General features: G+C 39.3%; 2 protein-coding genes across 18 annotated transcripts in view; one reads left to right on the top strand and one right to left on the bottom strand.

Annotated features, from left to right (window-relative positions):
* TM6SF1 (transmembrane 6 superfamily member 1) overlaps positions 1–24,037 on the top strand; it is a 55,148-nt gene that overhangs the window by 13,772 nt on the left and 17,339 nt on the right. For 3 of the 16 annotated variants that reach the window (XM_007129829.4, XM_028495266.2, XM_028495268.2), the window contains 5 exons: positions 313–434; positions 2,195–2,299; positions 4,096–4,188; positions 4,387–4,506; positions 12,224–13,318. In XM_007129829.4, coding sequence (XP_007129891.1) covers positions 313–434; positions 2,195–2,299; positions 4,096–4,188; positions 4,387–4,506; positions 12,224–12,415 — 632 coding nt within the window. In that variant the 3' untranslated portion in view covers positions 12,416–13,318. Of the gene's footprint in view, positions 1–312; positions 435–2,194; positions 2,300–4,095; positions 4,189–4,386; positions 4,507–4,594; positions 9,269–11,004; positions 13,319–13,588; positions 13,937–13,992; positions 14,101–15,290; positions 15,414–21,855; positions 21,973–22,114; positions 24,026–24,037 lie in introns of those variants that run through there. The other 13 variants (XM_028495259.2, XM_055087896.1, XM_028495260.2 and 10 more) reach the window with 13 other exon arrangements.
* HDGFL3 (HDGF like 3) overlaps positions 14,245–24,037 on the bottom strand; it is a 95,883-nt gene continuing 86,090 nt past the window's right edge. Inside the window, exons 6-7 of one of the 2 annotated variants that reach the window (XM_007129827.4) lie at positions 15,940–15,985; positions 14,245–15,022 (exon numbers count right to left, since the gene is read on the bottom strand). In XM_007129827.4, coding sequence (XP_007129889.1) covers positions 15,947–15,985 — 39 coding nt within the window. In that variant the 3' untranslated portion in view covers positions 14,245–15,022; positions 15,940–15,946. The remainder of the gene's footprint in view (positions 15,023–15,939; positions 15,986–24,037) is intronic. The other variant, XM_007129828.3, reaches the window with a different exon arrangement.

Here is a 24,037-nt window from a genome sequence, read left to right as displayed (position 1 = left end):
TATATATAACTCTTGATACACTATGGGAACTTGATAAATGTACTTGAAAATTAAGATTCTTGAAAGCTAATGTAGAAGAGTTATTTATGCATGCAAGAAATCAGGATATTATATTGTCTATTTTTAAAGTACTGTAGATAGGGCATGCCTGTTAATAAACACCTAATAATTTTAAATTGACCTGTTTTTGGTCTCATTAAAAATACTGTCTGGCCCATATCAAAATTTTAGATGACTTGAGACGGGGAGGTGTTCTACATGTTGTGTTTGGATATACTTTTGACTTTCTCTTTTTTTCTCTCTTTTAAATAGGGAAGTATGGAACACGCATTTGCCCTGCTTTTTTCTTAAGCATACCATATACTTGTCTTCCTGTCTGGGCTGGTTTCAGAATCTATAATCAGCCATCAGAAAATTATAATTATCCCTCAAAGGTGATTTTATTAAGTTAAATGTAACCTGTTCTCAGACTCACAGGGCTCACTCATATCCACTGGCTACTGGATTGAACCATGCCTCCAGGGATGGAGCCTTTGGAGCATTCAATCAGTGTGACTGCTGATTCTGCAGCACTGGTTCACACCTTAGTTATGGTGGCCAGAATGGTCTGTTTCTGCGTGAATAGATCTGCTTTGATTGGCCAGGCCATGCTTTTTGGAACTTCCTGTGCCAGAGGTTACACTGGCTCTTCCCATCAGATTCCGCATTAGTGTGCGGAGCGTGAGGTTTGTCTGGGGTTGTTAACAGCCTGGAGTCTGAGCACCTGGGTACCTCTTTCAGTGATAACTATGCACTACTGCCCCAAAGGGAGGCTGGAGAGATACTGCTGTTCCAGGTAGCACACACAGCCATAGGGTCTGATTACCAAGAGATCCAGGCACATGGAGACTGGCTACAGGACGTCTTCTGAGACACCTCCCTTCCATTCACAGCCGAGGTGGTCAAGGTGAAACAATACTGGCCGGGCAGGTACTCTGTTAAGGTCTTCATTTCTAAGCTAGTGACACTTTTCTAAGTTTCTCTTCCTTTCATAGGTATTAGATCCTTAAGCAAGATCCTTTAAGCAAAATTGATATATGAAAATATGAGTTACTACAGATAATCAGAACACGATTCTTCATTTTACAAAAAGACTTACAATAGAATTCATTAAAATACATTTTAATTTACAGACACTTCATTTGTAAACATTTAGACACATGCTATGTAAACTCAGCTTGGCACATTGACAACTGGTACTCCCTTACACCCTTCTGAGGAATGAGGTGATTGTTAAAAAATAAGCGAACAGTAACCATAGCCTTGGTCCTTGCTCGGCTCCATGTCAGTGTATCAACACCATTCCGTTCATGTTGTAAGACACATAGACTGTTCATTTAAAAAAACTGTTAAAACACAGTGATGGCCGGGGAGAAATAGGCATTGTCATACAGTGCTGATGGGAACATAAATTCAGAATCGCTCTGCAAAGCCACCTGGCAGTGTTATCAACCTTAACAAATTTAACTTTTTAATCTAGTAATTCTAATTCTAGGGCACTATCCTAAGACAATCATCAGAGATACTGTCAAAGATTTATGTACAAAGTTGCTCATCATCACATTAAGTGTAACAGTGAAAATGCCTAAATGTCCAATAATCAGAGATATGGTACTTCCATGTGATGTTAAGTTTTAGAAGAATTTTTAATAATGTGGTAAAGTACTGATAGGTAGATAGTGAGAGGCAAGAGAACAAATGCAAAATTGTTTATACATTAAGTCCTAATTTTGTGAAAAAATAAATGTAGATTATATATTATACATACAGATGTAGTACAATGTGTATGTGTGTATATATATATATAACTGTATGTGACTGGAAAATATAACAACTGTTAATAGAAGTATGATGGGTTAATGGTTTATTTTTTAAAAATGAGTGTATTTTACATTTATAATCATAAAAATGCTTTTTCAAAAAAAATATGGCCTCATAGAGCCAGAAGGGCCCTTTGAGATCACCTGGCCCAGTCTCATTTCACGGATGAGGAACTGAGACTTGAGGGGAGAAATTATTTTCCTGTTACATGGCTAGTGGTTTTGAATCTTCAGCATTCTCTTATCACCCATCATCATTGTATCTATGTTTCAGTAGATCTCAGATTATTCTTTGGCACCTTGGGCCTGCTCATTAGTTACCAACTCTACTTTAGGTCATTCAAGAAATCCAAGCGAAAGACCTGCTGAGAAGACCATTTGATTTAATGTTGGTTGTGTGTCTCCTTCTGGCAACTGGATTTTGCCTGTTTAGAGGCTTGGTAAGCATAAGAGATCATAATAACATAAAGTATATTTTTAATCAGATTTCCTAGTGCACTAACAAAACATACCTCCCATTAGAGCCTGGAGGCCTGGACCTGCTTCCTGACACTCTCCTACCCTCACCCCAGACCTCTCCTCCCAAAGGGGTAGTCCCTTCTGGGCTGCTCCATACCACCTCCTTCAGGTCCTTAGATCAAGCTCTGTACCTGAAAAATTAGCCATTAGTCTCATTCTTTTGGTTCCTTTGATGTTTCTGATTTAAGTATCTTTGGTAAGGGTGGTAACTTAAGACTAGTCAAACTGTGGCACAGAGCATCCATGTGTTCTCAGGAGTAGGGAGATGGGATTGAGGAAGGGGTAACGGAGTAAAGTGTTAGACTCCTGGCCATTTACTAGCTGGGTGGCCTTGGAAAAATCACTTAACCTCTTTGATCCTCAGTTTCTTCCTCTGTAAAATAACAGTACCTACCTTATAGTACTGTTTGAAGATTAAATGATAAGGCACATCGAACACTTGCAGAGGGCCTTATACCTCATAAGCGCTCAGTAAGTGATTGCTCTTACTATTTTTATTGATGAAGGATCCTTCACAATATCCCGGTTTCATGGTTTATGCTCAGTAGCAATAAATTTGAGCAGCCAGAATTATACAGGTAATTATATTCAGCTTTAATGACAATTACTGTTCTAAGGCTGCTGGCATTGCACAGCAGTTGGGGGCAGAGTGGCAAGTGTAAACCGATGCAGCTGATTCATTGTTTGGGGGCGGCTAGCTGGGTCAGGGAAGAGCTGTCTCCCTCTGTGGATCATCAGAAACTTCCTGGAGCAGAGCTGGCTAATAGGAGTGGCATGGGGAAGGGAAGTAAAGGAGAAAGCAGGGCCATAGGCTTTGCTCAGACCACAGAGCACTGAAACATTCTTTGTTGAGTTTGCTGTAATTCCTAAAGTCAAAAGAACAAAAACAGCAACAATAAAAATGAGCCCCAACTGTTTTCTTGCATAGCCATCTCCACTCCCCTGTGCACATGAGAAAAACGTGTGCATGGGTGAGTGTGTACCCTTGGTAGGTGGGGCTTTTAGGTTGGGGCCCATTTTTACCAACTCTGCCACTGACGTATTCATGTTATTTAGGTGGGACAACATTTATGGTTAAGGACACAAGGAATGGTACCTGAGGGAGGTGACTCAGAGGGGACCCAGTAATGTGCCAGAGAGACACTTTGTTCTGTGGCCTAAAGTCTACTCTGCCATGACTAAATCTGCTCTGCCCTCTTTCAAAGTGGATATAGGAGGTGGCTTCAGAGAGGACCTCACTTTCAAATCATTATCCTTTACTGCCCCCAAAGGCCATTTACTCTGTGAGGCACTGGAGATAGGAGGATGCTATTTTTGAATCTTGCAAAGCACAGTAAAGATGAATTTGGTATAGAAATGTACTTTTCTTCCTGCAGGGAATAGTTGGTGAGTTATTCCCAGGAAAAGTGAAACTGATAACCTAAAGCAAGCTGTGCTTTGGTTAGCCAAACCTAGACATTTAAACTGAATACTCGAAAGATTCCCCAAGAACAGAGTATTAGTTTCCATTTCCTTCTCCACTATTAACCTCTACTTAATCTCTTCAGAGTAAATCTGTAGAGTATTTATTTTCTTTCTTTTTACTGATGAGCTTCTAAAATAGCTTTTGTTAAATAGAAAGCAGCTTGTGACTAAACCTGGCACGTTTAGCCTTATCAGCAAACATTAAGAACCAGATGTGACTGTATCTTTATAATGCATTCATTTTTGTTCGTAGATTGCTTTGGATTGCCCAGCCGAGCTCTGCCGATTATATACGCAATTTCAAGAGCCCTACCTAAAGGATCCTGCTGCTTATGCTAAAATCCAGGTCAAGTAGTTATGAAGCCTGAGATTTTTCTAAAATTAATTTTCTTTTTTTTTTTAAAGAATGGGAAGATGCGATACCATGTAGGAAATAGGAGTTAACGTTTTCTAAGGGGAAAATGTTAATTGATGAAAATGTGCTTTTCATAAGGCCAGATTAACTATTAATTTACTGATGACGTTATTTTTCTGTTCAATGTAGATGCTGGCATATCTGTTCTATTCTGTCCCTTACTTTGTGATGGCGCTTTATGGCTTAGTGGTTCCTGGATGCTCCTGGATGCCTGACATAACACTGATACATGCTGGAGGTCTAGCTCAGGTACTAAGAATATGCTGTTAAGAAAGTTTATTGGGGATTTGGCTGTCATTGTTGAGTGTCTAAAAAATATCTCTGCTCTGTGTTTTAGGGTAGGAAACAGTTATTGGATATGTTGTGCCCTTTGCTTTACAGTTCTTTGGAAGACATTTCTGCATTATTTAAATCTCATAATCTGGTAGGTGCGCCATTCAGTTATACAGATGAGGAAACTGAGGCCCAGCAAGGTTAAATGATTTGTTCAAGGTCACATACCCAGCAAGCGGCACTGCTGCTTCCCAGTCTCTGAACACCACAGCTACTAAAAGAGAATTGAGAGCTGTTATCATTAAGATGTCTATCTTAATTTAAGATTTCAGAAGTTCACTATATTATGCTACACAGGACCAGGGAAACTGGTTTTAAAAAAGCTCTGCTCCTGGGAAGCTGGGCCTGTCATTCCATTCCTCCCCTCTGCTACTTAGCCAAGCCTCTGGCCTACAGTAGATGTTCAGTGAATGCTTACTTCATTGAACTGGGAATGAAATTATCTATGGAATTATCATTCAAAGCATATTTTTATAAGATAACAACCTATCAAAACAAAGTGATCTTATGAACAAGGAAGAAAATTATTTCGTTCTCTTCTTACTGTAAATTAGAAAACCCAAGTGAACTCATCTTTTAAAATCATTATCTTTGTCTCACTCTTTTCAAGCAGGCATAAAAATGAGGTTCATCCAGGAACTCTAGGCATATACAGTTAATTATACTCATGGTATAATAATTATGATGGCAAGAAGACACACGAGAATTTACAGGGTTTAAAACCAGTAACAGCATTTATGGGTTAATACACTGGGCTCAATCTTTGCAGTCTGAGGTACTTCTTCTTAACTATAGAATTAGAATATAAATATCAAAAAAGTTGATGCAGTATTCAGAAGTAATGGTTCCTGTCCTTTCCTTGAAGGACATAAGAAAAGAGAACTAGTATTTACCCTCTTTGCAGACCTCTGAATACCTTATTTCTCAGGCCTTGGTGTGGGTCTTTATTTCCATGTCTTTCAATACCAATTATAAGCTGATAACTTTTAATTTCCCATCTTTAGCTCAAACTGTTCCCAGACTCTTATATTTAATTCCAAACTCCTTCTTTTCACTTGGGTGTCTTACTGACATCTCAGATTTAATGTCTAAAATGGGACTCCTGATCCTTCCCACAACTTCTCTTTCATTTCCCCATCTCTGAACATAGCCCTTCCTGGCATCCAGCAGCTCAAGTCAAAAATGTGGAGTAGTTCTTTACACTTCCCATTCCCTTACCATCTACGTGTAGCCCATCACTAGGTCCGGGTTAGTTCTCTTGCCAGAGTAATTTGCAAATCCGCCACTTTTTTACAGCTCCACTGCCACTACGATAGTCTGAGCTCTCATTACCTTACTTCATGCAATGCAAGCCATGCTAAGTGTTTTACTTACCTATTTGTGTAAAGACAGGCTGTGTGCTCTGCTGGAGTAGCAAATATCCAGTGGTTAAAAATAAAATTTTATTTATTGCTTGTGCAAAGATCATGTGGGATATTTTCAAGAGTCAGGCCTGGCACCGACCCAACTGCAGAGGAGGCTGATACATGTGGTCTTCCTGTGTGCCTCAGAAAAAACTGTGTGATGAACACATAGCATCATCTCTGCAAGTTTTTCAAAAGCCTCACTTAAAGATAAGCAGGCCGAGACCCAGGGTAGTTGTTACTTGCCTAAGGTCACAAAGTTACTAGAAGAGGGATATAAAATCCCATCTGACTCCAAAGCCCATATTCTTCTCTGTTGTGTTATTCCTCTCCTCATGCAAACAGTTAACTATGCTCCAGAATCCTACAGCAGAGTAAGACTTTGTACGTGGCGTGTAGGAGTTAGAGGACCTTCTGGGAGCGGGAGGCAATGACACCTGAGCTGTGGGCTTTACTGGCTGAATAGACTTGAAAAGACTGCGGAAGTGCTTAGATGTTGGAGTGTGCCCCGGTTAGAGGGTACAGAGGGCCTCCCACTCGCCCCACTCTTACCAGCCTCTTGATAAGATTGTTCAGGGTTCAACATCTACTCATTGCCCGTGTGCTTTGCCTGCACAATCCAGCTTCCTCTGCATGCCATGTACCTTGGTCTGCCCTGCACCAGGCCCTGATGCAGGAACACTGAGTGTCATCAGCTAGGCGGCTGGCAAGAGTAAGGCCAAGTGTTGGACCTGGTCAAGTCTCAGGAGACAACTTGAGAACTAGGCAGGAAGACCTAGGCCAGGGCCTAGCCATGTGCACAGGGTCAGCAGAGTCAGGAGGCTTAGGATGGTCAGAGCTTGGGGGCGAATGGGTACTTAAATCTGTAACAGCAAGATGAACCCTACACTGTACCTGCTAGTGAGGCTAAGCTTGCAGACAGGCACCTGTGACTCCAGCCAGGAGGTTCTGGGAAAGGCAGTGTGGATAGCAGAGCGGCTGGCAGCAGCAGTGGCATTTTCAGCCATACGCCAGGCCTTGAAGAAATCTCTGGTCTTATCCATCGCTGCCCAATTTGCAAAGGTAGCCTGAGGCTGTCGACTAGATTCTGTCAATGTCAGAAGGATGTTTCTCCCAACCCAACAGAAGAATGGTGTAATCTGAGAATTATATGTCTGACATTCCCATAACTCTTAGCTGGGCTTTAATATCTACCTATTCAGAGTGTTTAGCCTAAGGAAAAGTTACAAATCATACTGCAACAAAACAGTGCATATGATGAGAATGCTGAATTCCAGTTGTGTGATTTGTTTTCTGCTTAGCGAATACTTGCTCACGAAATGAATTCTCATCTTGAGAGGATATCGGACACATTCATCATAGAAGCTCTCCATTACCTTGATTAGCACCCCGAGCTTGCTAAAACTGCCATTCCTAATTTAGAAGCTTTATGTATTCACGATCCCACTAACTTTATCAAAATCTGCTTTTATTGTAAGATCTAGTAAACTCCCAAGAACCTGTGACTTAACAATAAGAAAAAAAATCCTTGAAAAACTTCTAGATCAGTACAAGTCAATGGAAAACATGGTTAGTAGTTATTAGGTCCCTCATTTCAGACCATTTAGGAATCTGCCAAACCTGCTGCCTTCAGAAATCAAAAGATAAATCAAAAGGTAAACTAAAATGCAATAAAACCAGGACACATTTTACACCGAAGAGTTCCATTGGGGACTTTAACCCAAGTATCTTTTCATATAAAATTAAAGTTTCAAGTCTAATTTGAAAAGTATTACAGGCTGTTTAGATCTACTTATTACCATTTTTTTAATTGAAGAATTTTCCTCTGCTAAAATATCACTGAAAATTAAAAGAAAAGATATCGTTAATATGGTTAAGACCATGAGCTCTGGAGGCAGACTGGTTCGAATCTCATTCACTGATCACTTCAGTGACCTTGGTCACTCACCTCTTTGATCCTGTTTCCTCTTCTATAAAGTAAGAATAATAATAGTACCTTTCTCATAGAGCTGCTGTTAAGGATTTCATGAGGTAATATGTGTAAAGGGCGTAGAGCAGTGCCTGGCACATTATAAGCTGTGGGCCTCTTTGTTGCTTTTGTTACTATTGTTGTTGTTAGAAGCTTCCCAGTAAGAGTTCGGAGGAGAAATGCCTTATGTTGCTCAGAAGATACATTAATCTGTAGCTGTGTGTATTGCGTATAATTACCTAAAAATCAGAGAAACTGGAAGAAAGCTCTGGGACAGATTCACAGTGGATCTGGCAGGGAGCCTGCCATGTCATCCAATTAACAGCTCGCAGCCATGGAAGCAGGAGCAGTTCCACTTCAGTCAGGCAATGCCAGTGCCCCTTTCCACCTGCTGCCTCAGACTCTCCCACCCCCTGGCTATGCAGGTGCCATGTACTTTCTCACAAAAGGGTCTGGAGGCTCATCTGTGGATAATTTGGTTGTCAAGAGTTGACTCTACTGGGGGACAAGTTTTATTAAGTTTTTTCCTTTATGGAAGCCTTTAAGAAAACCTGAAAGTAAAGGTTTAGGAAGAACATGGGTAATTGGGATACTAAAGCAAATCTCATTTTAATCATTTGCTTCTGATGTGGTTCATCACTAAACATCTTTTTTAGTATTAAAACTAGAGCTTGGGTTTAATGTCTTTTTACGTGTTTGTTATCCTTTGGTGGAGACAGACAGTCCTGAAATTGTCAAAAGATCAGCAAGGGAATCGAAAAACAAAGGGCCCAGGTTTTCAAGCAAGTAGAGTGCCAGATCATGAACAAGTATTTCACTTGGGTTTTGTATCTGTCTGTGGAAGAGCTCCATGTGCTTGGCACTGTCCTAAGCACTTGACAAAGATCAACTCATTGAACCTGTATAACAATCCTATGAGGTGGACTCCATATTATTCTGCTTTTCAGGTGAGGAGCCAGAGGTAGTTACATACCTAACACAAGGTCATATTGCTGGTTTTCGGTGAAGCTGGGATTTGACGCTGTCAATCTGGTTCCAGATTCAGTGTTCTTAACCACAAGACTATGGCGCTCAGAAAACCCTAAGAAACGGTAACACGGTTCTAGATTAGCTATTTATACCATATCAGCCAAATAGCCTGGCTACTGTCCCAATGTTCACATTAGTTTTTGCCTATAATATTTATGTAGACACACAAAACTCTTTCAAGTCTCCTTTCTGGATCCAAGATTGTGATTTTTAGTCAAATTCTTTCCAGGTTGTCTCTATAGGAAAACAGCTATTAAAATTTAACCTTTTTCTTTGCCTTTATTGCCTCGTTTTCCATCCCAACCATCCATTCTTAAAAAAAAAAAAAAAAAGCAAAAAAAAAAAACAAAGTAAATCTCAACTAAATTTAAGGTGAAAAATGATTTAGAATGAAGTAGAAGAAAAATTATTAGGGGCTCAACCTCACATCACTGAATTTCGGAGAAATTTCTGGGACCCATAACTTGAACCTGTCATCTTGGCCATGTGTCAGTTCAGCAGCACTGAGGTCACCAAGCCACCAGATCCTACTAGCATAGTGCTCAGGATGAGCTCTTCAGCCCTGTCATAAGGAGGTCTCATGTGCTGGTGGGAAAATCACCCAGGAGACACGGTGCAGCCCCTTAGCAGCTATGTGCTTGGGAAGGGAACCCTCCTCAAGTGAGACTGAGGGTTTTCTGAAACTTCAGCACCCTGGAAACCGGACGCCATATGCCTTGGGAGGAAGGTATGGTCAGGTTGCTCACTCAGCTAGAGGTGAGGCCACTATAAATACACCCATTAGAACCATGAGCAGTACCGGAAACTGCAGAAAATTGGCCTCAGGCTCTTTCTCTCAATTACATACCTCTTTTGATTAGAAATGCAATCATCTTTGCCCCTTGTTAAACAATTCTGAAGCAAAAGGCCTACTAAAATAGGTATAAAAATAGAGAAATGCTTTGTAGAAGCTTTTTTGTATTTTGACAGTCACAAGACCATTACTGTTGAACGTTTATTGAGCTCTAACAATGTGATAGGTGCCACACAAAACATCAGACACAGTACCTGCCCGGTGGGCTTACAATCTAATCTAAGGACATGTCATTTTTTAATGTTGCCATGAGTTTGCTGTTTGTGAAAATGAGGTATTAACTGCACCGGTTAGTGCAGCAAAAAAGCCTGCGAAATCAGACTTTTTAGCAGGTTCCCTATGCAAGTAGGCATGATTGCTCATATTATTCTCTCAAACTATGGTTCGCATTTCCCCAAATTTGGTGATTTTTGAGATGTGTATAAGTGTCTATAAAGATAGACACCAAATGCACATTTCTTAAAACCATGGTTCAAATCGGCCTCTAGTCCAGAAGAAAAAATTTAGTTACATATTCAGAAAAATATTGTTATTCAAAATAGGCCCTAGAAGAAAATAGTGACAGGGGCCAAGTTCCTGTCCAGTGTTCCTAGAATGTCCACAAGGGCAGCTCCTCAGGGCAGCCTCTCAAATGCCCTTAACTCTCAAGGTCTTTTGTCTTCATAGCCCAGAGATGAAATGCTTAACGTTTGCTGGGTTCTGTTTGGGCATGTGCCCCGGGGGAGGTGTGTTTGAGGGCAGAGCCCTCTCAGTGCCTCACAGATCACAATGCAGACAATTCCTGCGTTGGAACTGGCGTTGGTCCCTGGGTCCTTGGCAACACACCACCACAATAATTTAATTTCTATCTTCAGAAAGCAGCAAAACTACCAGAGGCCCCCAGAATGTATCAGTAACTTGCAAAAATGTAACCTGTTAAAATCTGTCACTGATACAATCTGTATACATACTGCTTATGAAAACTTGTCCTTTGCTCATCATAGTAAAGTCAAGTGCTAAGTAACACTTTTATCTGTGTTAACCACTTAGCAGAATAAACTGATTTATTAACCATTTAGCAGAATAAACTGATTTCATATGGAAAGAAATGTAAGATAACTCATATGTATTTAAAGCAAATTATTTAGTTTTCATTCTTGTTACTTCTCTGCCTTCTTTAGATTATAGTATCTTCTGTCTCTTCACTTTGATCCTGATGAACTAAGTCACCACTCATTACATTTAGATTCCCAATCCTTTATTTGTGTATATCTTGAATTTCAGTAAGATATGAAATGCAGACTCCAAGATTGCATTCTGTAATGATACAAGGATCCTGAGGAAATACTTTCACAGAAGCCTTTTCTAATAGTTTCCCCTGTGCTTATGAAAAGTATCAAAAAAGACCAACTGGCACATTCTGAATGTATGTTCTCAACACGTAATCTAAGTACAAATGGGAAGCTTTTGCCTTTCTGTTTTGTAAACTCAGATTATGCTGACAAGCCACACTTCTAAATAATTTGATTTGAAAAGGTTGCCTGCATGTATATTAGCCATTTTATAAAGAGCAACCAAATCCCTACCCCCACATTATCTTACAAAACAATCCTTAGTTTTTTTTTTTTTTTTTTTTGCGGTACGCGGGCCTCTCACTGCTGTGGCCTCTCCCGTTACGGAGCACAGGCTCCGGACGCGCAGGCCCAGCGGCCATGGCTCACGGGCCCAGCCGCTCCGCGGCGTGTGGGATCTTCCCAGGCCGGGGCACGAACCCGCGTCCCCTGCAACGGCAGGCGAACTCTCAACCACTGCGCCACCAGGGAAGCCCAACCCTTAGTATTTTTTAAGTTGCATAAAAAAACAAATATGTGAATAAATAAACAAAAAATGCATAATGAAGGGCTTTGAGCTCTTGCTCCAAGGAGTAGGTGAAAGAACTGATAAATGAAGCTGAGGCCTTCCCTCAGTGCTTCTCTTCAAATAGTTAGGCTAAAAATATTTTAAGCTGTCTAAACTCTGTACTTGCTTCATTTTTATTGGAACACATTTTGTGAGCCACAACTGAGTTCCTATATAGGATATCTCCAGAATGTAAATCAGGAAAAAGCAGATTTTATTCAGATTTTTTGTTAAATTGAGCCACTACTGTTTGGTATGGGGGCAGTAGATGCGTTAAAAAACAGCTAGCCTGATAAAGACGTGCTAAAGAAGGTTTACTTTATTTGAACAGTTAAGTCAAGAATGGCCCTAAATTCAATGAAATATTGAAGACTATGGATTGTCTGAAAGTCCTGGTTTTGAGGGCACAGGAGCATGGTCTGAATGAACCATTCGGAACTCATCGTGCATCCAACTAAACACAAAATTCATGCTTACCCCCCCCTTTTTTTAATGCAACAGGCTCAGTTTTCTCACATCGGTGCTTCTCTTCATGCTAGAACTGCTTATGTCTACAGAGTCCCTGAAGAAGCGAAAATCCTTTTTTTAGCATTAAACATAGCATATGGAGTTCTTCCTCAGCTCTTGGCCTATCGCTGTATCTACAAACCAGAGTTCTTCATAAAAACAAAGGCAGATGAAAAAGTTGAATAAAAGCATTATTTTATGTTCTTTCTCTCTAGATTACTGACTTTTGTTATTTTGGTACCAATATTTGGTCCCATTCCACTCTCTTCCCATACAGGAACATTTAAGAATACATAAATTCTTGCTCCGTACTGTATATGTGAGCTATCATAGGAATTATGTGGATAAATTTCTTTTTGAAAGAAAATTGACGTTATTCAGAAAGCTTGTTTAAAGAAATATATTTCAAGTTATTTGTGAATAAACTTGACCACCTATCTCAATATTCTGTTTGCACACTTTAAATATAAGAGAAAAATTACAATTTAGCTCCTGTAATAGTGAGCATGAAAAGGAAACTGTTCAAAAGTGAAAATGGTCTATGCATATTAAAAATTTCAAAGTAGCAAATACAGATGGAGAAATATTTTTGCATATAAGATCTATATGTTTCATTATCAACCTCAATATAAAAGACAAATTATCAGAATATTTAAAAATGTTGTTTGAAAAATGTTTTCCCAAGGAAAGTATATTATTTACTGCTGTTTCAAAAATTGCTTTTACTGAAATTTTTTTGTGAGTCTAAATAGCTAAGGAGGGATCTATAACTTTATCATTACCCTTATTTTATCGGTGACTGGAAATGTTTCTATTGTATTTCTGTGTATATTTTTAATAAATTATTTTTGCTCCTTTATGAAGACAAATCTTATTAAATTTGAAACATTCTGTATATTTTTTTTCAGAAAAAGTTCTGTAGTCTTTACGCTTTTTGTTTTAAAAATCTGTCAGTTATATGTTCCAGTTCAAAATGTCATCTACATTCTCATGTTTTAGTGTGAGCAATGAAGAGGACTTTTCATGAATTAATTAAATTTCATTACTTTTAAATTAAAATATTCAAAATTAAAAAGTACCTTTTAAGGAAAAAGAACTGGACTGGCATTCCTACTATCTTTTAATGAACTTTTCATATTTGGAAATGTGAGTGAGTATAATAGAGGAAAATCAGTATTTGCTAAGTAAGAGAAACAAACCAAAAATCCAGCCGCCTCCTCAGAGCCCAGGAGTGGTAAGTGGACTGGCGCTTTCATGCCCTCAGCTGCCATCATCACCACCACCACCACTACCATCATCATCATCAATGGCCCTAAGCTTTTACGGCAACTCATGTTTTTCCTTCATGTTATTTACTAGCTCTTCACCAAAATAAGAAAACCAAAAGAAAATGGGGTCCAAATCAATGTATGGATAATGTCAAGTGTGTGAATTTAGGGTCCACTGAACTGGTAAGTATCTTAGATGTGCAAGCAATCATGTAGCCAGTTCCTCTCCCTCCCCACAGTGTTTAAAAAAACGCTAAAACCCATAGAGTGTTAAAAAAAAAGAAAACCCTCACCTGCACTTGATTCTATTGTCAACTTGCTGTTAACAATTTTTGCTTTAATATATGAATTACATTAATACCTCACATTACATATATGAAGCCAAATTACACTAACTTAGTTGTTTACAACCTCAAACCTTACTCCCAGTACACATTCCAATAAATTTATTCTGTAAAAACAATACATTTTTTTGTTTTTGATTTTTTTTTACAGTAAACTTTTCAACTACAAACCTCGAATACGCGAAAGATGTTCCAAGGACAAGCATAACAGGATTGATAAAACCCAAACTGACTAAATGTGTTCTCACAATATAAGCTGGCATAAAAATAAATAAAATTTTCTATTATCACAATTGTAACAATAATGTACACATAATAATGGTTTGTGGATGAGTATTAACTATTCTAATTCTAGTTCCAAAAGAAAACAACAGATCATTTTAAAAGTCTATATTTAAAAGTCAATGCTTTGTCTTACTTCCCATAGGGCTACTGCTGATTCCAGCTTTAAAATGTAAAGAATCCAGCTTGAGTGATTAGCTCAAATTGTACTGAGATTGGGAAAAAATAAATCATTGCCTTTATTTTGGAGTAACACAAAAGACTAACTAACTTCACATATAGAAACTGAGTTTGTGTACGTTAACAACATGAGTTTTGAGAAGTATAAGCTGTCAACTAGCTATTTCTAATACGGAATAGATATTTTACAATATGATTAAACTTTACACATGGCCTCAAAACTGAAGAACAATTTTAAGTTTATCTTCAATATGCCAACATTGTGTATCTAGGAATTGGTTCCTGGGTTCTGTCACAGAGAGGAAATCCCTTAAGCATTATGTTGAGTGGTCATTTTAAAAAATGCTAATTTATATTTAACTGAGTGTTTGGTGATGGTGGAGTAAAGGCAGGAGACTGATGAACATAACTGCCTTGATAAAGGATCCTAGACTTGTATAAGCTTGTGCAAAAATCTGGATAATCCTTAGTGGTTAAGGGCAACTTCATGCAACCAAATAACATGAAATTAAATCAATAACCTTAAAAAAGGCTAAAATGTCTTTTTTCCCCTAAACACAACAGAGAGGAATGTGAATAATGTACATACAAACTGGGGTTCTGTCAATGACAACAAGGACTATGTGTTGGTTCATATCAAATCCAAGAATATTAGACAACCAAACGTATAACCTTCTTGTGGTTTTCTTAATATGCAGCATTCATTATGGTAGTTAGGTCTGAAAAAAAAGAAAGAAAACAAGCCTTTAGATGATTTTGGATATTAAGAATAAAAGCTATCCACATCTTTATAGTATATAACTGGGTTTTCTGAGATTCCAACCTGCACTGCAGCATTAACAATACTTAGCAAGAACAGCCCCTGGGGCTCTGCTTTATACCTATCAGTGCAAAAAGCTAAAGGAATGACTAGGGCATTTTTAGTGTTCCATTAAGAAAAAAAAAAAAAAAGGAAAAAACCAATAAACTTTGTCTACTGTCTGGCAGGGAACAGAGTGCAGTAGCATGCACTCTGTACAACTCCAGTACTATGTATTGCTGGGATACATACAGTCAATGGAAAAATCAAGATAATCCATCTTTGTGAGGACTTTGGTGTCAGAAGGAAAGGTAAATTCCTGAAAATTTTAAAAGTATTTGAAGAGTATGCAGATTATTCTGTATAATATTTATAACTTAATTACTTGTGACATATGGCTCAAAGAAATACAAAAGTTAATAAAATCAAGATGTACAAAAAGAACAGAAGCCTAGATTTCTGTTAAAATTTAGATTACATCCATGTGACAGAGATAAAATATTTCCGTTTCAATTTGAGTCCCACTTTAAATTGTATCAGGTCACATTTCCCCACAGGGATGCTATTTTTGTTTTCTTCATCATTATCCCAAATACATTAAACCCCTTAGTAATGTTCTCATGAGATGAATGAAAGAAGGAACTCGGGCCCCCAATATTTTTTCTAAAAACAGCCTGCTTCAGCTCTTTACTTCACTGAGTGAATGAACTTGTTTGTAAGCATACATGTGCTCACTCATGGGTATGTTTTCACTTATGCAGCCAAAATCTATCCTGTACCGTACATAATATACAAATAATTCCAGAACCTTCAAATAGGAAAAGTTACTAAACCTACCATCCACTCAAGATGGCAGAAGTACATTTCTTAGCCGCCTTTGTTCCTACCAAAATAAGAAAGCCAATCTTAAATAAAAATTACATTTAAAATCTGTGAACTTGCAAGATTCAGTGCCTTGTGACTCCTAACAAAGAAAAACACTAGAAATAAGATTATACTCACAGACTTTGGAGGACTTTCCTCCCTTGTGAAGGAGGAAGACACCCATTAAAATAATGAAAAATTGTTAATCAACCAAAGAAAATTCTTTATAACAATGTCTTTTTATTAATATTAATGTGAAAGGCAATACATTCTATGTTTACACTGGTAGAAAATTCATAGTAGCAACTGCTCAATCCATGTTGAAGAGAATGTTTGGAACAGATGGTCTGATGGCAGCCTCAGAATATTACTAGTGTTCCAAACAAAGTGCAAGTGGTAGCAAAATGTGACTATAACTTTAAGGACATGCTTTTTTGGGGGCGGGGTCTTTAAACAAGGTGCTATCAAATGAGTACTTATAAAACCAAATTATAAATTTAATTTTTTTAACTTCTCATACCATAATTACTCTCTGTGCAGCCGTGTGTGAGAATATATCTTGCTAATTCATAATGGTGAATGTTCTGGACACACTGTTCTGAGTATCTGCTAGACTGGAAGTCTCCTCCACGTAAGCAGCCAGAAGTTGTTCCTTAACGCGCTGGTTGCCATGCTCAGCGCCACACCACTTCTATACTGGATAATGGCTGGCTAATCCAATCAGATTCTCTTTTGAGGCATTTGAATATGAGGCACATTGAAAGGCTGTAGGGTGGCAGTGAAGCTGAAGGACACCCAGAATATACTAAGCAGAAGTTATGAGGCAGGTGAAGTCATAGGATCATTCCCCCCCGCTCCCCATAGGATCATTTTATGGAGCACCAGTTTTTACTGCAAAAAATGATGACAGATAAACTATGGTTATTCAGACTTGGGTATTTGGCACTTTGTCAAAAATAAATGAAATGAGTCTATTATTTCAAGGAAAATGGCAGTATTTGTCGCCAATGATAAAATCTGAGCTTTTAAGTGAAAATTAGAATTCTAGAAAACTTAAATCCTCCACAACCAACAGCTTCCCAAAATGTAGATTCTTCTGACAAGATAGGCAGTGATATTTAAAATGTGACTAAAAAGATTTCATAATGAAATATTTGGAAAACTTGAATAACTCAGGGAACAAAGATTTTCCAAATGTGTAAAAGCTATTCAAAGTGCCAGACAGTCCAATGGATTTTAACCAAACAGAATACAAAGGGTTCAGATTCCACACTGCAACTAACCTCTGAGAAATTACCACTTACAGAATTGGTGTAATATCAGAGAATACACACAATGATATGAAAACACTATTAAAATGCGCTTAACTCCACTTCTCAACTACATGTCTATGTAAGACCACATTTTCTTCCTATACTTCAACCAGAATAACATATCACAACAGACTGAATCCAGAAGCAGATATGAGAATCCTGCCTGATGTCTTCTATTAAAGCAGACATTAAAGAGATTTTTAAAAATGTAAAACCGTGCCATTTTTCTCAAAAAATTTTGGGGAAAATGCATTTATTTTTCACAAAAACATGTTATTTATACTAAGTAATGGGTTTATTATTATTTTAAAGGAAATTAATATCTTAAAATTTTGTTTTTATTTCTAATTAAGTAAATATCAATAGCTATATCAAAAACTCTTTGGGGCCCTCAATAACTTTTAAGAGTATTAAAGGGGTCCTGAGCCAGCTTGATGAACCACTGGCTTAGAATAAATGAGAGTGAACGGTGAGAAATGAGGCTGAAAAGATAAACTGGGGTTGGAGTGTGAAGGCCATTATATGCTGAAATAAGGAATCTGGGCTTGATCTAGAGGGCAATGGCAAGACATAAGGAGGCAGCACTATATGGCAGGAAGAACAATAGGTCCAGAGTCAGAAGAACAAAGGTATGAATATCGGTTAGTGGTTACAGTGAACTCCGGCTGTCCTCCCAACATTTGTTCTATCCTCTGCTCCTCCCCACAATTATGTGATAGCCTTGTGATTTGGGGACTTGACTCCAGCTCCAGGGATGGGGAGAACCTGACTGGTCTGAGCCAGTTCTCATCCCCTGTTATCAGTGGTTGGTTCAGGGATGGGCAGCTTTCTGACATGGATCTCAATGATGGCTGCCTCCTGGTATTCATACCCTTGTGTAATACCCTCCCTTTGAGTGTGGGCTGGACCTTGTTACTTGCTTCTAATAAACAGAATGAGGCAAAAGAGATGGGATAACAAAAGACTGACTTCTGTGTTGCTAGCATTCTCTCTCTTGCTAATGAAGCCAGCTGCCATGTTGGAGTTGCCTTATGGAGAGACTCATGTGGCAAGCAACCAAGGGAGGCCTTTGGCCAACAGTCAATGAAGAACTGAAGCCCTCAGCCCAGTAAGCTGTGTGTAACCGAATCCTGCCAACAACTTTCTGAGTGAACTTGGAAGAGGACCCCCGCCCCCAGTTGAGCCTCAAAATGATTTGAGCCCCTGCTAATACTTTTAACTGCAGCTTTGGAGAGATCGAGATAGAGGTATCAACAAGTTACATCTATTTGGATTCCTGACTCATAGAAAATGATATTTTAGGCCACTGAGTTTTGGGATAATTTGTTACATGGCAAGAGACAATAGAGCAGGTATATTATCTGCATGGCTTCCTGGCCACAAAGATTAGTCCCCTCCACTTTATAGCCACATGAATCAAGAAGGGGAGCTCTAAGTGTTCTGGAGCCTACCCCTTTCTGCCTCATGCTTCCACTAGCAGGAGTGAGGATGAAGGCAGAGAGCCTCTGGAAATAAAGGGGATCTAGAAGTCTGTGGGTTCCTTGAAGAACCTCTTCTTTCCTTTCTTTACCAATATTCATAACTTCAACACCACTATATGCCTTAAGCGATCAATAATCCTTTTTCCTTACGCCCTTTATTCTTGCTTACTTCGGTTGCCACAAGATGGGCTCCAGAGCATCTATCACTTCCTGGACTCTCATCCTCAGTCACTTTATACCTGTTCGTTTATAACCTCATCTCTTAAATGCTCCCACCACCCCCAACCCAGATTCCTCAATCTCTTCCACTGGGCCCCTTGGAAATCAGCCATCAGCAAATTTCCTAAATTCACGAGATATTTTACTCATCAACTTGTTCACAACTGAAACCTGGTTTCCCCTGAAGATAGTGCTGCTTCTTTTCCTGCAACCCCCAGATGGTAACTGTTTCCTTTGCCACAGCTCTTATACTACAGGCCCCCAGAGGTGGGGAAGGTGTTCTTGATCTTCATGACTATTTCTAAGCTATTCTTCCTCTCCCCTGTGCTTCCACCCCCAGGAAGAATAATCCTTCTAGCTTTCAGTCTCAATATTGTGAACCACCACCCCTCCCTACTGCAGTCACCTCCAGACACCCCGGGTCACTCCCCCTTTCTCCTTGAAGACTTTAGCTCTGGCCCACTGTCATTCGATACCATAACTGCTGGATGTCGACATGCAGAGAGATCATCTTTCCAACACTCTGGCCTCTTAAGTTCCTAGACTTCCTCTTCTCCAAAGATCTCGTCTTCCACCTCAGTCACTCATTTCCATGGTTATTTCAAAGACAAGTGATTCGCAACCACTGAGAGTATTTGCAAATACTGCTTTAAGTCACTGTTTTTTTGGGGGGGAATTATGGGAACATTTTAGGTTATTATAAGAACTTGGAGGTCCTGTGGCATTTAATGGGCAGGGGCCAAGGGTACTAAATGTCCTGTGATGTGAACAGTGCTCACACAATGAAAAACTGTCCCACTCAAAATACCAAACTCACCTGCACTGTCATCAGCACCTACTGCCACCCTTCCGCAGTTTGATCTAAACATCTTCCTATTCTATCACGAGCTATCTTTCCAGCTCGCTCCCTTTATCCAGTACTCCAACTCCAAGAATTCTTGGATACACAAAATCTGTTGATCCTGTCTCCTTCCTCACATCCTTATTTCCCTCTGAACATATATTGGATTCCATGGGTCCATCATTATAATTAATCCCTTCCTTGCGTACACCCTCAACTCCCTTGTCTTGAACCTCCTTTATTCTCTGGGCAACCGCCAATTCTAGTTAAATGCAATTCTCTGCCACTCCGTGATTGCACAATTGAATATGCCTGGAAAAAAACACACAGCCATCTGACTGTTCTCACTTTAAATTCATGACCACTAACCTCATGTGGGCCCTTACTGCTGTCTGGCAATTCAACTTCATTTCCCAAGTCCAATCACTCTTCTGTTCTTCTAAGTAACTATTTTATCCCTTTTCCTCTCTCTTTAAACTTTCAACACTTCTTCCTGTTCTCACTCTCAAATGTTGACCTTGCTTCCTAAGAAGATAAAAGCAATCAGATGAGATCTTTTGCATGGTCTCACCCCAAGTACTCATTTACCTGCCCCTGTGCCCAAACACTGCATTTCCTCCTGCTTCAGTGGATGGAGTAAGGTAACCCTTCCAGATGTGCACTAGATTTTATGCCTTCTTGCCTTCTGAAGAGCACTACTGTGGCAATTTTTTCTTACATTATTTTGTGATCATTCCATATTTGGATCATTCTTATCAGCATATGTGCTGTATATTCTCCCATCAAGAAAAAAAAGCCCCTCTGACCTTCCATCCTGGACCATGTCTATTAAATATTTGAAAAAAAAATTAGGCTACTTGCCCCACAAGACATCAGGACACATTATAAAGCTACTAAAATTTAAGAAAGTTTAGTACTGACCAAAGGAACAGAAGAGAGAACCCAGAGAGAGACCCATGGCTATATGGCAGATGACACTGCAGATCAGAGAGGAAAGGAGAGACTATTTAATAAATGGTGCTGGTTTAATGGTTATGCTATGGGGAAAATGCAGTGGGAGCCTATCTCATACCATACACAAAAATCAATTCCAGATGGATTAAACACTGAAATGTTAAGAACAAAACTTTACAATTTTAAAAGGAAATATAGGAGAATACCTGACTTTGAGATAGGAAAAGACTTCTTAAACAAAATAGAAAAACGATAACCATAACAAGAAAAGTTTGATACATTTGACTACAATAAAATTAAGAAAGTCTGTTCACTAACAGCTTAGAGAAGATATCGGAAATGCATATGACCACCCATGGTAGTTAAAATCCAGAATATGTAAAGGAGTCCTACAAGTCAGTAAGAAAAGAAGTCCAACAGGAAAATGGGCAAAAAACCAAAACCAAGAACTGCACAGAAGAGGAAACAGAGGTGGTCAATAAACATGTGAAAAGAGGCTCAACTTCATTATTGATCAAAGAATCACAAATTTAGACTATAATTTACAACCACTATATTGGCAAAAATTTTAAAGTCTGACAATGCCCAGTTAGTCACAAGGAACTCATACACTGATGGTGGGAGTATACATGGGTCCAAAACTTAGGAAAATAATTTGGCATTACCTTGTAAAGTTAAAAACCTTAAACTCATGACTCAGCATGTCCAGTGTGAGTTTACATACCCTAAACTCTTGCATATGTGCATTAGCTCAAAAATGAGCAAAATTAAATTATTATTTAAGTATATACATATATGTTAGGTATGGGCTAAAATTTTGAAAATGAAAGGAAATAATAAATACAACGCTAATGGTTATCTCTGGGTAGGAAGAAGATAGGATGGGGAAGAACATGTATATAGATACAAGTTATTGTTATGTTCTAGTTTTGGCTGAGTGGTAGGGTCTCTGGTATTCATTAAATTACCATGCTTACTACTTTATTTTTATATTATATATATATATCCTTTTGTGTCTAAAATTATATTATTAGAAACAGGTTAAAAATAAAAAGATCTCAGCCTCTTGCTTCACATTCAGGCTCTGACTAGCTGTGCAACCCTGGGCCAATCCTTTCAGCTTCAGTTTCCCCAGCTACAAAATGAAGATAACACCTGCACCTACCTCCTGGGATTTGTATGAGGATCAAATGCATGTACAGCATTTAGCACAGTATGTGGCACATGGTAAAAATGTTAGCCACTACTACTCTGACTCTGCTGCTGTTGTTACTTCTAGTAGCAACTATCTTCTGAGGTGCTTTCAAGTTATTAAAGTAGAAATGGTTTTATTAAATTAGAAAAATGAATCTACAATGCAAGAGCTACAGAGTGAGAAGTCATCAGCAATACATAACAGCTGAAACCACATGAGTGCATAAGATGGAAACAGGGGAAGCTTTCAGACTGGAAGTGTGCCAAGACAGCCTAGAGAAAAGTGCTCTAGAAGGAGACTGAGGAGACACTGGGAGAGGAAGCAGAAGAGACTGGTGACCTGGAGGCAAAGTCAGGAGGAGAAAGTGGCTAATGGTATTAAATGCTGCAGAGTAAAATAAAGACTAAAGGAGACACTGGATTTGACAAAGAGAGGATCACTAGGAACCTTTACAAGAGCAGTTTCCATGAACCGGTCAAAGAAGAAACAAGAGCGCCATAGGTTAAGGTAGCGGTCCCCAACCTATTTGGCACCAGGTACTGGGTTTCATGGAAGACAATTTTTCCACGGACCACGGTGCGGGGGGGTGGCGGGGAGATGGTTCCGGCGGTAATGCGAGCGATGGGGAGTGGCAGATGAAGCTTCTGTGCTCGCCTGCCGCTCACCTCCTGCTGGGCGGCCCAGTTCATAACAGGTCTCTTACAGACGGGTAGCGGTCCATGGCCTGAGGGTTGGGGACCCCTGGGTTAAGGCATGAGTAGGTGAGAAAATGGACCCTGGGAGAAAAAAGAACTCTTAAGAAATCAGAGATGAAGAGAAAGGTGAAAAGAGTAGGATACATGGTGGAAGGGAGGTATCTTTAAGGTTAAGGGAGACCTGATACTGTTTACAGGCAGAGAGTAAGGAGCCAGCAGAAAAGAAAGTAAAGGTATAGGAGAGAAAGGGGACCACTGACGGGGTGTAGCCTTGGAGAAAGCAGGAGATGATATTCTGGACTCTGGTGATAGGAAGGTGCAGATTAGTCCTTCTCTCTAATGTGCATATGAATGACTTGGGCGTTTAGTTAAAATGCAGATTCTGATTTGATAGCTCTGGGGTTGAGCCTGGATTCTGCATTTCTAACAAGCCCCCAGGTGATGCTGATGCTACCTGTCTGCAGACCACACACTGTTTACGGGTGTAAACTACCTCTTCCTCTGTCACGGGAACTACAGCTAGAAATGGGATTGGCAGTAAAGGGGAGACAAGTTGCGGGAGTTTTTGCTATATACGTATTGAAGTTACCTAGGATGAAGGAAGATAGCAGGTGAGATAAAAAGAAAATCAAATCCAAGTCAGGTACTCAAGCCTTTAGTGACTGTTAGCAGCTCTGTGTCCCTGGGAGGGCTGCAGGCAAAGGTAATGATAGAGGACTATTTATTGGAGAGAGGTCAAGAGAAGGAAGACAGGCAGAGGATGGAGTAAACTGAGCTGGGTGAGAGAAACAAGGGAATAAATAGAATCATAACTTGCGAAAAATTATGGGTAACTGGAAGCAGGAGACAGTTGAGAGGTAAACAGTAATGACAAGAGTAAGCAAGAACTCGGCTGAAACCAAAATTTAACTAAAGAGTAGTAATAATTTATTTTATAAGTATTGTTTTAAAATGATTTGCCACTGTCCAATTAGTCTTCACAAAGACTCATGGAAAATGACCAGGGGCAAAATCTGCCTTCACTAAAACTTTTACAAAGGTGGACTTGCCTGTGACTTTGAAGTTAACAGAGGTTAACAAAAGTTAACAAGATTCAAAGTGTACAAGTTTTCCCCTTGGTTACTTTAAACATTAATATTCACATATAGCTTGAATATTTAAATGTTTAAAATCCCCATGGGTATTAAATTACATACTGCTTCTAAGAAAGAAGGAGCAGTATAAAATACCCTATTTTGAACATGCCATTTTTTTTTTTTTTTTTTGCGGTACGCTGGCCTCTCACTGTTGTGGCCTCTCCCGTTGCAGATGCAGAGTACAAGCTCCGGACGCGCAGGCTCAGCAGCCATGGCTCACGGGCCCAGCTGCTCCGC

The sequence above is a fragment of the Physeter macrocephalus genome, chromosome 11 (genome assembly GCF_002837175.3).
Source record: "Physeter macrocephalus isolate SW-GA chromosome 11, ASM283717v5, whole genome shotgun sequence".
Classification (NCBI taxonomy): Eukaryota; Metazoa; Chordata; class Mammalia; order Artiodactyla; family Physeteridae; genus Physeter; species Physeter macrocephalus.
The sequence above is the reverse complement of the archived record's forward strand: the minus strand, read 5'-3'. Positions and strand labels throughout refer to the sequence as shown.